This window comes from Felis catus, chromosome B1, assembly GCF_018350175.1.
Source record: "Felis catus isolate Fca126 chromosome B1, F.catus_Fca126_mat1.0, whole genome shotgun sequence".
Lineage (NCBI taxonomy): Eukaryota > Metazoa > Chordata > Mammalia > Carnivora > Felidae > Felis > Felis catus.
The window spans coordinates 172,097,033-172,112,047 of record NC_058371.1 but is presented as its reverse complement, the minus strand read 5'-3'; the positions used below and the strand labels follow the sequence as shown (position 1 = coordinate 172,112,047).

Here is a 15,015-nt window from a genome sequence, read left to right as displayed (position 1 = left end):
ACAAAAACTCTCAACAAGGTGAAAATGTACCTCAACATAATAAAGCCCAAAACTAACACCATATTTAACTGTGAAACCTAAAAACTTTTCCTCTAAAACCAGGAACACAACAAGGATGTTCACTCTGGCCACTTTTATCCAACACAGTATTAGAAATCCTAGCCAGAGCAATTAGGCAAGAAAAAGAAACAAAAGGCAACCACATTTAAAATGAAGTAAAAGTGTCACTATTAGCTGATGACATTATGTATAGAAAACCCTAAAGACTCCATCAAAAAAAGATGTTAGAATAAACAAATTCACTAATATTGCAACATATAAAATCAACACAAAAACCTGTTGTGTTTCTATACACTAATAACAAGCTAGCAAAAAGAGAAATTAAGAACACAGTCCCATTTATAATTGCATCAAAAAACACCTAGGAATAAATTTAACCAAGGAGGTGAAAGAGCTGTGTGTTGAAATGAAAGAAATTGAAGACACAAATAAAAAGATACTCCATGCCCACACACTGGAATAATTAATATTGTTAAAATGTCCATACTACTCAAAGCAATTACAGATTCAATTCAATTCCTATCAAAATTCCAAAGGCATATTTCACAGAAATATAACAAATAATCCTAAACTTTGTACAGAACCACAAAAGACCCCAAAGCAATCTTGAGAAAAGAAAAAAGTTGAAGGCATCACAATCCCTGATTTCAAATTCTATTACAAAGCTAAAGTATTTGGGGTGACTTCAGCTCAGGTCATAATCTCATGGTTTGTGATTTGAGCCCCACGTCGGGGCTCTGACAGCTCAGAGCCTGGAGCCTGCTTCAGATTCTGTGTCTCCCTCCCTCTCTCTGCTTGCATTCTGTTTCCCTCTCTCTCAAAAATAAACATTAAAAAAAATTTTTTTTAAGTTATCAGAAGATCTGAACAGACATTTTCCCAAAGAAGACACAGATGGCAAACAGGTTAAAGTCACCTAACATCAGGACACTGCAAACAAAACCACAATGAGATATCATCTCATACCTGTTAGAAAGCCTATTACCAAAAAGGTAAGAAATAACTAGTGTTGGTGAGGATGTAGAGAAAAAGAACCCTGTGCACTGTTGATCAGAATGTAAATTGGTATAGCCACTATGGAAGACAGTATGTAGGTTCTTCAAAAAATTTAAACAAGAACTACCATTATATGACCCAGCAACTCCACCTCTGGGTTTTCTCCAAAGAAAACAAAAACATTAATTCAAAAAGATATATGCACTCCCATGTTCAATGCAGCACTATTTACAATAGCCAAGGTATGGAAACAATCTAACTGTCCATCCACAATGAATGGATAAAGAACTTATGATATATATATATATATATATATATATATATATAGATAGATAGATAGCCATAAGAAACAATGAAATCTTGCCATTTGTGACAACATGGATGGAAGTGAAATAAGGGAAACAGAGAAAGATGAATACTGTATTATCTCACTTATATGTAAAATCTAACAAAACAAAATAAGCTCATAGACACAAAGATCCAATTGGTGGTTGTCAGAGGTGGGGACTGAGGAGTGGGAGAAATGGATGAAGTAGAAGGAAAAGGTAAAAAACAGAGGCACATGGGTGGCTGATCCAGTTGAGGGTCTGACTCTTGATTTCAGCTCAGGTCAGGATCCCAGGGTCATGGGATCAAGCCCTCTGTTGGGCTCTGTGCTGACAGTGTGGAGCCTGCTTGAGATTCATTCCCTCCCTCCCTCCCTCCGTGTCTCTCTGTCTCTGTCTCTGTCTCTCTCTCTCCCCCCTTCAACCCCCTCCCAAACTTGCACGCTCTCTCTGTAAAATGAAAAATAAAATTTTAAGGTAAAAAATAATTTAATTAAAAATATGCATATAAAGGATATCTGTTCAACTATTATTTATAATAGCAAAAAATACATCAGCAGGCTAAGATTCCAATAAAAGGAAATCACTTAAACACTGATGTATTCCCAAAATGTATTATTAGTCAGTAACTATTTTTAAGATAAATATACACTAATATGTTTATAATACAGTGGTTAAAAACAATACACACAAAGTGATCCCATTTTCACAAATGTATCTGAAATTAATTGTGTCAGGTTTCACCTTCCTATTAATGTCATACTTCCATTCTTACAGTCAAATCATTATGGCTAAGATAGAACTGGCTTGAATGTTAGGTATTAGAACCCCTCAAGTTATTTGTGTCTTGTAAAAAAGGTGCTTCACCTAATAGCCACCAAGTCTATCAGCTATATTCACAATGCAGGATCCATCTTTCTCTTCTGATTCTCACTTTACCATCACCACTGCCCATAAAGCCATATTGAGAAACTTCCCAACTGCCTTTGCTCCCTAGAGAATGCTAATGTCAGAGCCAAAGCCCCAAAGCCTCCACACCCTGGGAAAGAATGGGCTCCTCTCCCCATTCAAAAGTTCCCAAAGCTGCCAATGGATGCAAAAAAGACATGGTAGAGAAAGGGTGAGGGGTTTGCACTAGCAGCCTTGCTGTTCCAGCTGTGACCAGCCAGAAGTGCACGTTACACATTTATTTGCCAAGAAAAAGGTCTGAAAGATTTTACAGCAAGTTGTCAATAATGGTTATCTTTTAGTATTCTGCAAGTTTTTCCTTATCTATGATTTTAAAATTTTCTTTAATGAAAATTTGTTTTTGAGGAAGAAAAAAATATTTAAGTTAAAAAATGAAATATTTAAGGGGCGCCTGGGTGGCGCAGTCGGTTAAGCGTCCGACTTCAGCCAGGTCACGATCTCGCGGTCCGTGAGTTCGAGCCCCGCGTCAGGCTCTGGGCTGATGGCTCGGAGCCTGGAGCCTGTTTCCGATTCTGTGTCTCCCTCTCTCTCTGCCCCTCCCCCATTCATGCTGTCTCTCTCTGTCCCAAAAATAAATAAAAAACGTTGAAAAAAAAAATTTAAAAAAAAATGAAATATTTAAATAGGAAATACATTACTGAGAACCATTTCCTTGAACAACAAACCATAAATAAAATTTCCAACATTCACAGTCATCTGTCCTCTAATTCTGCCCCAATGCAAGGCCCCTCCTGTGCCATCATTACTTACATTCTTGAAGACATTCTGTGTCTGTGCAGTAGGACTGGGACTGCCTCAACTACAATGAATAAGAAGAAAGGAAAGTTAGCCATTGGATTTAACCAAAAGTGGATAATCTTTACTAGAAAGATTTTTTTTTTTTAAACAAATGCTACCACAGTAGATATATCAGATACAAACACAGACTACACTGAGGAGCAGTCCAGCTTTGGGGGATTTTTTCTAGTCAAAATCATTTTCACATACACTATGATCTAGCACAATTCACCCATTTATATTAAGGAATTTTTAAAAAATCACCTGTGACCTACCTAAACTGCTTCACATTAAGCTTCCCAAAGAAGAACGCTAAACTGTAGAGGAAGACTACTAGAAAGAGAGTAAACTTTGTTAATGAGATTTTTTTCTCATGGAAAATTCGAAGCAGAAAAAACAAAAAGATTCTATTTGTAGAAAATGCATCTTTGAAAGGGAAGAACAAATACTTCCCCTTTTTTGCTTAGATCTGCATAAACCATGGCTATAAGGAACTAATAAAAATGGATACCACAGGGGTTGGGGGTGGAATGGAGGAGTAGACTCTGACAGAGATGAAAACTAAAGTTTTCAATATTTATCTTTTTACACAATTTTGGGACCATGTGATTATTATTTTTAAAAAGAAAATTTAAAAGAAAAAACTATCAATAAATATACATCATCCTTTTACGAATGTCCACCCTATGCTGAGAAATTTTATGTTTAGAAATGACATGATAAATCTTAAAATAGAGATGGCCATATAGTAAAAGAGAATGAGGAGCATGCAACTTTTTAATTCAGCCTTGTTACTTTATAATGACACCCTCTCTCCACTAAAGCAGTAACTCATGACTTGCAATTGCTTGGGAAAACAACAGAGCAGGTGTGCTTAGCTGGTTAAGTATGAGAGCTCTGCAGAAAAGACCTGGATTTAAAGTCTGGATCTGCAAACTTCTAGAGTTTCAAAGACCTTGGTCAAGGTCTTTAACACTTCTAAACTTTAGTTTCCTCACCTGGTAAAATGGGGATAATATTACCTATATTTGAGTACTAGTGAGGATTAAAATAGATAATGCAAGTGAACTGTAGTAAGAAACCAAGGAACGTTAGCTATTATTACTACTGTGCCATACCAATTAGGACCTCATCTAAACAATTATTGGAATTAACAACTAAACAAATCGTTTTATAAACTGTTCTCTAAGACGATCAGGCGTGCTTTGGTATATACCTCTAAAAGTAGTCCTACTTGAATTAAAATGGGAAGACAGATCTTAACCCTAAATAAGAAAGGAATCTATCAAAAACCTCTTTAAAAATTATACATTCTATGGCTATTATCAAAAAGACAAAAACAACAAGTGTTGGTGAGGATGTTGAGAAAAGGGAACTCTTGGGCATTATTGGTAGGAATGTAAATTGGTGCAGCCACTATGGAAAACAGTATGAAAGTTCCTCAAAAAATTAAAAATAGAATCACCATATGATTCAGCAATTACACTTCTGGGTATTTATCCATAGAAAATGAAAACACTTATTTGAAAATATATGCACCACCCCCCCATTTCACTGCGGCCTTATTTACAATAGCCAAGACATGGAAGCAATCTAGATGCCCAGGAATGGATGAATGGATAAGGACAATGTTGCAAATATATATACAATGAAATCTTATTCAGCCACTAAAAAAATGAAATCTTGCCATTTGCAACAACAGGGATGGACCCAGAGGGAATTGTGCTAAGTGAAAGAAGTCACAAAGAAAAAGATAAAGGGGCACCTGAGTGGCTCAGTTAGTTAAGCAGTTAAGTGTCTGACTCTTGATTTCGGCTCAGATAGTGATCTTATGGTTCACGAGATCGAGCCCCTGCTGACAGGGCTCTGTGTTGACAGTGTGGAGCCTGCTTGGGATTCTCTCTCTCCCTCTTTCTCTCTGCCCTCCTCACTCCCCACCACCTGCATGCATGCATGCACGCGCGCGCTCTCTCTCTCTCTCTCAAAATAAATAAAAACAAGAAGAAAAAGAAAAATAGCGTATGATCTCACTTATATGTGGAATCTAAAAACAAAAAACAAGCAGAGCTCATGGATATAGAGAACACATTCAATTCATTTTGCCCAGATCCATCAGAAGAATCACTACCCGAGGCAGTTCTAGCCTGATGAAATGTATTTTTTAAGTAATAAGACTGGAACGTTAAAATGATTCCTTGATCCACGGGGATGCAGAATAGATGTTGTAGCAGGCATGAAAACAACATTCATCACCATCACAGCTCTTGAGTGACCAGGTCCACCGTCAATGAGCAGTAATATTTTGAAAGGAATCTTCTTTCTTGAGCAATAGGTTTTAGTGGTGGGTTTAAAATATTCAGTAAACCATGTTGCAGACGTGATGTCATGGAAGCTTTGTTGTTCCAACAGAGCACCAGCAGAATAGATTTAGCATAATTCTTAAGAGTCCTAGGATTTGGGGAACAGTAAATGAGCATGAGCACTGGCTGCAACTTAAAGTCAGTCCCTGCATTAGCCTCGAATAAGACAGTCAACGTGTCCCTTGAAGCCAGGCATTGACTTCTCTGGCTATGAAAGTCCTAAATGGTATCTTCTTCCAATAGAAGGCTGTTTCATCTACACTGAAAATCTACTGTTCAGTGTAGTTACCTTAATGAACTATCTCAGCTAGATCTTCTGGGTAACTTGCTGCAGCATCCAAATCAGCACTTGCCACTTCACCTTGCACTTTGTTATAGAAATAACCTCTTTCCTTAAAACTCATAAATCAACCTCTTGTTAGCTTCAAACCTTTCTTCTGTAGCTTCCTCGCCTCTCTCAGCCTTCATGGAATTGAAGAGAGTTAGGATCTTCTTGCTCTGCATTAGGCTTTTGCTTAAGGGAAGGTGGTAGCTGGTTTGGTCTTCTATCCAGACCACTCAAACTTTTTCCATTATCAGCAGTAAGGCTGTTTTGCTTTCTTATCATTCATGTGTTCACTGGAGTAGAACTTTTAATTTTCTTTCAAGAATTTTTCCTTTGCATTCACAGCTTGCCTAACTGGCCCAAGAGACCTAGCTTTCAGTCTATCTTGGTTTTTGACATGCCTTTCTCACTGAGCTTAATCATTAATAGTTTTTGATTTAAAGTAAGAGATGTGGGACTCTTCCTTTCACTTGAACACTTAAGAGACCATCACAGGGCTATTAATTGACCCAATTTTAATGCTTTTATGTCTCAGGGAATAAGGAGTACTGAGGACAGGGAGAGAGATGGGGGGCGGGGCGGGATAGATAGCCAGCCAGTGGAACAGTCAGAACACATACAACATTTATGGATTAAGTTCGCCATACTATATGGATGAAGTTCATGGTACCCCCAAACCAATTACAACAGTAATATCAAAGACCACTCATCACAGATCACCATAATAAATAATAATGATAAAGCTTGAAATATTGCAAGAATTGCCAAAATGTGACACAGAGACATGAAACAAGCAAATGCTGATAGAAAAATGGTACTGGTAAGACTTCGATCAATGCAGGGTTGCTACAAACCCTCAATTTGTAGAAAAGCAGTATGTATGTATGAAGTGCAAGAAAGTGCAATAAAATGAGGTATGCTTGCAGTTTAACTGAAACACAGCCACACGCATTCATTTATATATTGTCTACGGCTGCTTTCACTACAACAGCTGAGGTTATAATTATAGAGTCATCAAGCCTAAAATATTTACTATTGTGCTCTTAAATCATTGAACTTACTAGGAAACACACATGGAATAAGAGAAAAAACAAATATTTCTCTGTAGCCGTATAAGAATGTTCATTTAGAGGGCACCTGGGTGGCTCAGTAGATTAAGCATCCAACTTTTGATTTCAGTTCAGGTCAAGATCTCACGGTTTGTGAGACTGAGTCCCATGTCAGGCTCTGTGCTGACAGGACAGGGCCTGCTTAGGATTCTCTCTCTTCCTCTCTCTCTCTGCCCCTCCCCACACTCTTTCTCAAAAATAAACAAACATGTTTTTAAAATGTTCATGTAGAAATGTGAGATGCTCATGAATTACATCTATATAATAATAATAATGGAACAATCATTTGTTCACTTATTCATTCGATATACTTATTAAATGCCTACTATGTGCCAAGTACAGATCTAGGTACTGAGGATATAGTATGAAAAAGACAAAGTTTCTACTTTTATGGATCATACAGTCTTGTGGGGGGAAATCAGACGATTAACAAATATATTATGGGGCGCCTGGGTGGCTCAGTCGGTTAAGCATCCGACTTCATCTCAGGTCATGATCTCACAGTTGGTGGCTTCGAGCCCCATGTCAGGCTCTGCACTGACCGCTCAGAGCCTGGAGCCTGCTTCAAATTCTGTGTCTCCCTCTCTCTCTGCCCCTCCCCCACTTGCACTCTGTCTCTCTCTCAAAAATAAATAAACGTTAAAAAAATTAAAAATATATATATTATAAAAAATTTCAGAGAGCCATGCAGAGAACAAAAACAGGATGGCATTATATCTAAATCAGGCAGAGAGAGGCAATAACACTTAAGGGGCTATCTACGGGACAGTAAAGATCAAGGGATTGAACATTCCAGGCAGAATAAACAACTAGGAAAGGGCCTTAGGTGAACAGGCTCCTGTGAGATAGTGATGAAGAACCACAAAGTCACTTGTGGCTGGGGCATAAGAGCCATGTTACTTAGCTGTTGTATTTAACCCCAGGACCAAATGCTCTCTGTATGCTCAAGTCATCACAGTATGCTACTGATGTCATTTGTCTGACTGCCTCCAATTCTGAGACATAGCAATATATAACAGATACCCATATGGTTTATCATTGTGGAATTGGGAGTACTTTCTCATTTTATAATATTTGGGACATATTTAAATAAAAATTATATTACTTTTAAAATTGTATTACTTTAAAAAGTGACTTATTATAACTTAAATAATTTATTATAATCACAAACACTGGAAACTTGTATGTGGCAGGTACTGTAGTAAGAACTTTAACTTGTTATTTAATTCTCAACCAAAAGCTGGAGACAGGTTCTATTATTGCTACTTTACTGATGGATGAAACTTGAGTTTGGGAGAGGTTAGCTAACTTGATTATCCAGTACTAACTCCAAAATCTAAATCCTTAACACAATTCCATTCTACTTTACAATGTACAAAATTTTGTATCATAATTTTATAGTTAACAACATATCATTACATTCTCTCAAGCACAATTCTGAATTGTTACAAAATACTCCCACGAGTTGATGTACTGTATAATTGAAATGAAGCAAAATCTGACTAAAGTGAAAATAACCATATGTGTAGTTATTAAGTAGCTCTAAGACCAACATAGCCAATGTTTTCCTTCTACACTGAAAGAGATCTCTCTTGGGATACCTGGCTGGCTTAATTGATGAGCATGTGTCTCTTGATCCTGAGTTAGAACCCCACCTTGGGCACAGAGATCACTTTAAAGAGAGAGAGAGAGAGGGAGAGGGAGAGGGAGAGGGAGAGGGAGAGGGAGAGGGAGAGGGAGAGGGAGAGGGAGAGGGAGAGGGAGAGCGAGAGGGAGAGAGGGAGAGAGAGAGAGAGAGAGAGAGAGAGGGAGGGGCACCAGGGTGGGTCAGTCAGTTAAGCATCCGACTTCAGCTCAGGTCATGATCTTATGGCTCATGGGTTCAAGCCCCACGTAGGGCTTTGTGCTGACATCTGGAGCCTGCTTCAGATTCTGTGCCTCCCTCTCTTCCTGCTCCTTTCCCACTCATGCTCTCTTTCTCTCTCTCAAAAATAAACACACATTAAGAAGAGAAAGAGAGAGAGCTCTTCCTTTAAGTGCCAGGGGAAGAAAGAGTAGGCTTCCCTTTGGGACTATGATAAAAAATGGTAATGTACAATTTGTCCTGCTATATAAGTTTCTAGAAAATTAACTAATTCACATATAATTGGTAAAAAGAGAAATTATGTCAGTTTAATGTGGAAGCTGTGTTGGTTCATAATAAGTGGTTTTTTCTAGGTAAGGGCAGCCAGAAGAGTGGGAGTCAAATGATTTTCAACAGGAAACGATAAATCCTTTGGCTCATGCTAAGCAGACAGGAGCTCTTTCAGCTTTAAGAAAATTAAAACTGAGTGCCTACGGGCATGTGCATGCACTGCCCCCCCCCTCCACTCCCCCCAACCAAGAATGAGAAGAATTTATTCACTGGAAGCCTGGCTGAGTGCAGCACTTCAACTCTAGTCCAAGCTGCAGTGAATATTTGGGACATTCCACCAAGAGCTGTGGTTGGACTCTGCTCTTCTGGCAGGTCTTCTTTGAGTTCCTGGCTACATTCTTCACGTTCACAAACAGGCAATGCTGCAGGCTCTGAATAATGAGGTGCCAAAGTATCATGATCAGGACTACGTGTTTTTTCCAAACCAGTGTTTTGGAATATATTTTCAGTATTCAGATTCAAACACCTATGATGAGTAAATTACAGTCTTTAAAGAATTAAAAAACCACTATTTAAGGGCACCTGGGTGGCCCCAGGTGGTTAAGCATCTGGCTCTTGGTTTCGGATCAAGTCATGATCTCACAGTGGTGAGATCAAGACCCAAGTCGGGCTCCATGCTGACAGCATGCAGCCTATTTGGGATTCTCTCTCTCCTCTCTTCTCTGCGCCTTCCGTGTTCATGTACAGGCACACACTTTCTTTCTCTTCCTTCCTCAAAATAAATAAATACACACTTTAAAAAAGCCATGCATTTAAATACAAGAGAATCTCACTGTTTTGATGGAACTGTTTAAACAAAGGCCTAATTTACATCTTAGTTTTCTCTTGACTTATTTGGAGAATACAGTGGTACCATTGATGCTAATTTTGGCTATTCCAATAGGAAACTATTTGCGAAAACAAATATAATTAGAAGAAAACCAAGGATAATATGTGAAGGAAACAAATGACAGGATCTACAGGATGGAGTCATAAACTTCAAATATTTTCTGTATTACAGTGGAGGCAAGGGGAAGAACCACATGTGGACTATCTATAGCCAACAATTGTTGTCCAGGTAAATTTCATGTTAACACTGATCCTGGGATCCCAGAAAATAACTAAAAGTAGATTTAAATCTCTCCATCTAACCAGGATGGTCATGGAAAGTTTTTGAAGTTAGCCTGCTTCAAAATCACAGAGACAGCATAACATGAGTATAATAAATGTGTTTACTCATTAGGGAAAAAGGCAGAAAACACAGATTTAAAAAGACTGAAAGAATAAAAGAGACCTGGCCAAGAGATTTCACATTAGGGAAACTGATGAATATAAAATAGTCTGTTATGACACCCAGGAAGCCTAACAGAAACCCTTGGCTGTCAGAGGTCTCTGGGAAAAACGTAGATCAAAGAGACAATTCTTTTTTTTTTTTTTAATCCCCCTTTTTTAAAAATTAAAAAAAAATTTACATCCAAATTAGCAGACAGTGCAACAATGATTTCAGGAGTAGATTCCTTAGTGCCCCTTACCCATTTAGCCCATCTGCCCTCCAGTAACCCTCAGTTTCTTCTCCATATTTATGAGTCTCTTCTGTTTTGTCCCCCTCCCTGTTTTTATATTATTTTTGTTTCCCTTCCCTTATGTTCATCTATTTTGTCTCTTAAAGTCCTCATATGAGTGAAGTCATATGATTTTTGTCTTTCTAATTTCGCTTAGCATAATACCCTCCAGTTCCATTCACATAGTTGCAAATGGCAAGATTTCATTCTTTTTGATTGCCAAGTAATACTATACCACATCTTCTCAAAGAGACAATTCTAATGACAAAAGCAGATAAATGGATCTTTTTGAGAAAACTTACTTTGGAGAAATTCACTGAAAAGAATTATAAAGAAAAGAAAGTCTCTCTCTGGAGTTACCAAAATGTACCTACTATAGACTGAATGTGTCCCAACTTCACTTGTTGAAGCCCTAAATCCCCAGTGTGATGGTTTTTGGAAGCGGGGCCTTTGGGAGGTAAATAGATTTAAATGAGGTCATAAGGGGAAAGCCCCCACGATGGGATTAGTGCCTTTATATTAAGAAGAGACTAGAGTCCTTATTCCCTCTGTACCATGTTGAAGATACAGCAAGAAGGCAGCTGTCCGTAAACCAAGTAGAAAACCATCACCAGACACCAAGTCTACCTGTACTTGATCTTGGACTTTCCAGACTCCAGAATTGGGAGAAATAAATGTTTGATGTTTAAGCCACCTATCCGTGGTATTTTGCTTTAGCCACGCAAGTTAAGACAATACCTGAACTAGAACTTATTGCTATTTTTTTTATGTCTGCTCAAGAACCTCACATATATTGGAAGTCATGTTCTTTCCCATGGACAGTAGCTGCCTGTGTACTGGTAAACAGAACAGTGGTTAAAAAGAGAAGCTTTAAAATCAGAGGTATATGGGTTCAAATTCTTTATCTGTTACTTTCCATAAAGTTTCAAACTATAAAAGACATATATATGACCTATTAATGTTATTGGGTCACTCGGTTGACCAGATACCAAGGTGCATCTTGTCCCAGATGCACCCAGAGTTGGAGACCCAAGACCAGAATGGGGAGACAGAGTTTACTGAGTAGATAAGTATACTATATTTTCAAGAGAGAAAGTGGGCCACTGCCAGAGCAAGAGTGGCAATGGCCCCAAGACTTTCTAACTGCATCCTTTTAAGTTTGCTTTTCTATATGTAATTTTGGCTTTGATTGACAGCTGATGGTTACATAACATTTTGGCTTCTGTGCATGCACGCAGCCATGATGCATTCTGTTATTTATTCATGTATTGTCTATTTATGAGTTTCTAATGAGTTTTTGCTGTGATCTTAAGGCAGCTTGCACCTTTTGTGTTCATCCTCAGCTCTTGGAAGTTCCCTTGTGGCTTTTGAGCCAGCTCTGTGGCTAGGCCTTTCTTGTTCTGTTAGCCCTGGAGTGGCTCTGAAGGTGTGGCTGTTAACCCTGGGTGGGGTGGCTCAGAGTGTATGGCCAGCATCTGCTTTATCCCACCTTGTTCATGCCTAACTAACTGCTTAACATTATGAACTTTAAGGCATCATGAGGATTAAATGATATAATTAAACATACAAAAAATTAAACATGTATATAAAAATCCCAGTTCATGGTCTACAGGATAACGTTTTTAGATCACAGCAATTTGCAGGAAAGTGGGAAAAAGTCATTTTAATATTAAACAGGGCTGACTGTGTAAATAAGCATGCTCAAATTTATCACTATTATTTTTTTTAAGTGAAATTCTAAAACCAACAACAAAAAGTACTTTCAAAGTAATGACTAAACAGTTGGGTCAATGTCCTCTAACACAGCTCATGGTCGTAAGGTTTGCTTGAAAGTCTCTGAGCAGTGAGATTCCTGTGGCTTTCCTCAAAACAAAAATAGAGAAAAATATTCATTTCTTTGACAAATATTTAAGGAGTGATTTTTTGTTAAAGTTTATTTATTTTGAGAGAGATAGAGCATAAGGAAGGGGCAGAAAGAGAGGGAGAGAGAGAATCTCAAGCAGGCTCCCCACTATCAGCAAAGAGCTGGATGTGGGGCTCGAACTCAAGAATCATGAGATCATGACCTGAGCCAAAACCAAGAGTCAGACACTTAACCGACTGAGAGAACCAGGCATCCCAGGAGTAATTTTCATGTGCATTTTGTCAAACTAAGGTTTTCAGATTTTAAGAGACTATTTTTTTCCCTAAACTGCTCAGAGGAATTATATGTATATTATTTGCAACAACTAAACTCCTTGCCAGTTTGAGAGCAAGATATTGAAAAAAGAGGATGAAAAAAAAAACAGGTGTTCCCATTTTAAAGTATTCTCACAAATCATCAGTGTTAGGTCAGGTGTTCCAATATGCGGCTTGGGAAATAAAGTCATAAAACAGCAAGTATATATTATGGATCCAAAGATGTAGTAGGGAGCCTAACACATAAAATAACAATATAAGGGTGCCTGGGTGGCTCAGCTGGTTGAGCATCAACTTCAGCTAAGGCCAGGATCTCATGGTTGGTATGTTTGAGCCCTCTGCCTTGGGCTCACCGATGTCAACACAGAGCCTGCGTCAGATCCTCTGTCCCCCTCTCTCTGCCCCTCCCCTGCTCACATTCTCTCTCTCAAAAATGAATAAACATTTATTAAGAAAGAAAAGAGAGGCACCTGGGTGGCTCAATCAGTTAAATGTCTGATTTCAGCTCAGGTCATGATCTCATGGGTTCGTGGGTTTGAGCCCTACATCTGACTTGGTGCTGACAGCTCAGAGCCTGGAGACTGCTTCTGATTCTAGGTCTCCCTTTCTCTAACCCTGTCCCACTTGTGCACTCTCTCTTTCTCAAAAATAAATAAACATTAAAAATTTTTTTAATTAAAAAATAAAATAAGAAAGAAACACAAACGTCTCAGTTTACTTTTCTAAAACAATACTACAGACAGGGTGGCTTATAAACAGCAGCACAAGACAAGAAATAACAAGCATTAGTGAAGATGTGGAGAAAAGGAAACCCTTGTGCACTATTGGTGGGAATGTAAATTGGTGCAGCCACTATGGAAAAAAGTATAAGGTTTCTCAAAAAAAAAAAAAAAAAAATTAAGACCAGAATTACCAGTACATGATCCAGCAATTCCACTTTTGGGTATTTACCTGAAGAAAATGAAAACACTAATTTGAAAAGATATATGCACATCCATGTGCACTGCAGCATTATTTTCAGTAGCCAAGATATGAGAACAACCTAAGTGTCCACTGATGGATGAATGGATAAAGATGATGGTGTGTGTGTGTGTGTGTGTGTGTGTGTGTGTGTGTGTGTACACAGAGACATAAAAAGAATGAAATCTTGCCATTTGTGGCAATCCAGATGGACCTTGAGGACATAAGCTAAGTGAAGTAAGTCAGAGAAAGACAATAATCTGCCTTATACATTTAATTTAAAACAACAAACCAAGCTAATAAATACAGAGAATAGATAGGTGGTTACCAAAGATGGGTGGTAGAGGATGGGCAAAATGGGTGAAGGAGGTCAAAAGGTACAAAATTCTAGTTATAAAGTAAGCCATGGGGATGTAATGTAAAACATGGTGACTATAGTTAACAACACTATATTGCAGATTTGAAAGTTGCTAAGAGGGTAGATCCTAAAATTCCTCATCACAAGATGAAAAATTTCTTTGTAACTATGTATGATGTTGGATGTTAACTAGACTTACTGTGGTGATCATTTAGTAATATGTAAGTATCAAATCATTTTGTTGTATACCTGAAATTAATATAATGTCAAATACACCTCAATTGAAAAAAAAAAAAGGATGGAATATATTTCCTCTCCTCTTGAACCTAAGCAGGCTTGTGATTGCTATAATCAAAGGGCTGTATGCAATTTCTTAGGCCAGGTCATAAAAAGTATCCAGCTGCTGGGGTGCCTGGCTGGCTCAGGCAGTAGAGCATGTGACTCTTGATCTTGGGGTTGTTGAGTTAGAGACCCATGTTGGGTGTAGAGATTACTTAAGGAAATTAAAAAAAAAAAAAAAAGTATCCAGCTGCTGGCTGGTTCTCCCCCTTCCCTATCCTCCCTTGAGATGGATACTTAACCTTGGAAGCAAGCCACCACATTGTGAGGAAGCCAAGCATCCATATGAAAAGGTCATATGTAGACTGGGAGTACTAGGTAGGGTTTCAGTCTACCAGTATCAGCTGCCAGACAGTGAGTGAGTGAGCCTCCAGATGCTTCCTGCTCCCAGCCTCTGAGTCTTACAGCTAAGAACCCAGACATTGTGCAACACACGTCATCTCCACTATGCTCTGTATGAACTCCAGACACAGAGTTTGTCATCTTAATAAAAGGTTTTATACCACTAAATTTTTGAGTAATT

The 15,015-nt window shown here is 38.3% G+C and overlaps 1 protein-coding gene across 2 annotated transcripts in view; it reads right to left on the bottom strand.

The window, feature by feature from the left end:
- SMIM14 (small integral membrane protein 14) overlaps window positions 1–15,015 on the bottom strand; it is a 79,632-nt gene that overhangs the window by 17,308 nt on the left and 47,309 nt on the right. For both annotated transcript variants that reach the window (XM_003985429.6, XM_023253189.2), the window contains exon 3: window positions 3,102–3,150. In XM_003985429.6, coding sequence (XP_003985478.1) covers window positions 3,102–3,150 — 49 coding nt within the window. The remainder of the gene's footprint in view (window positions 1–3,101; window positions 3,151–15,015) is intronic.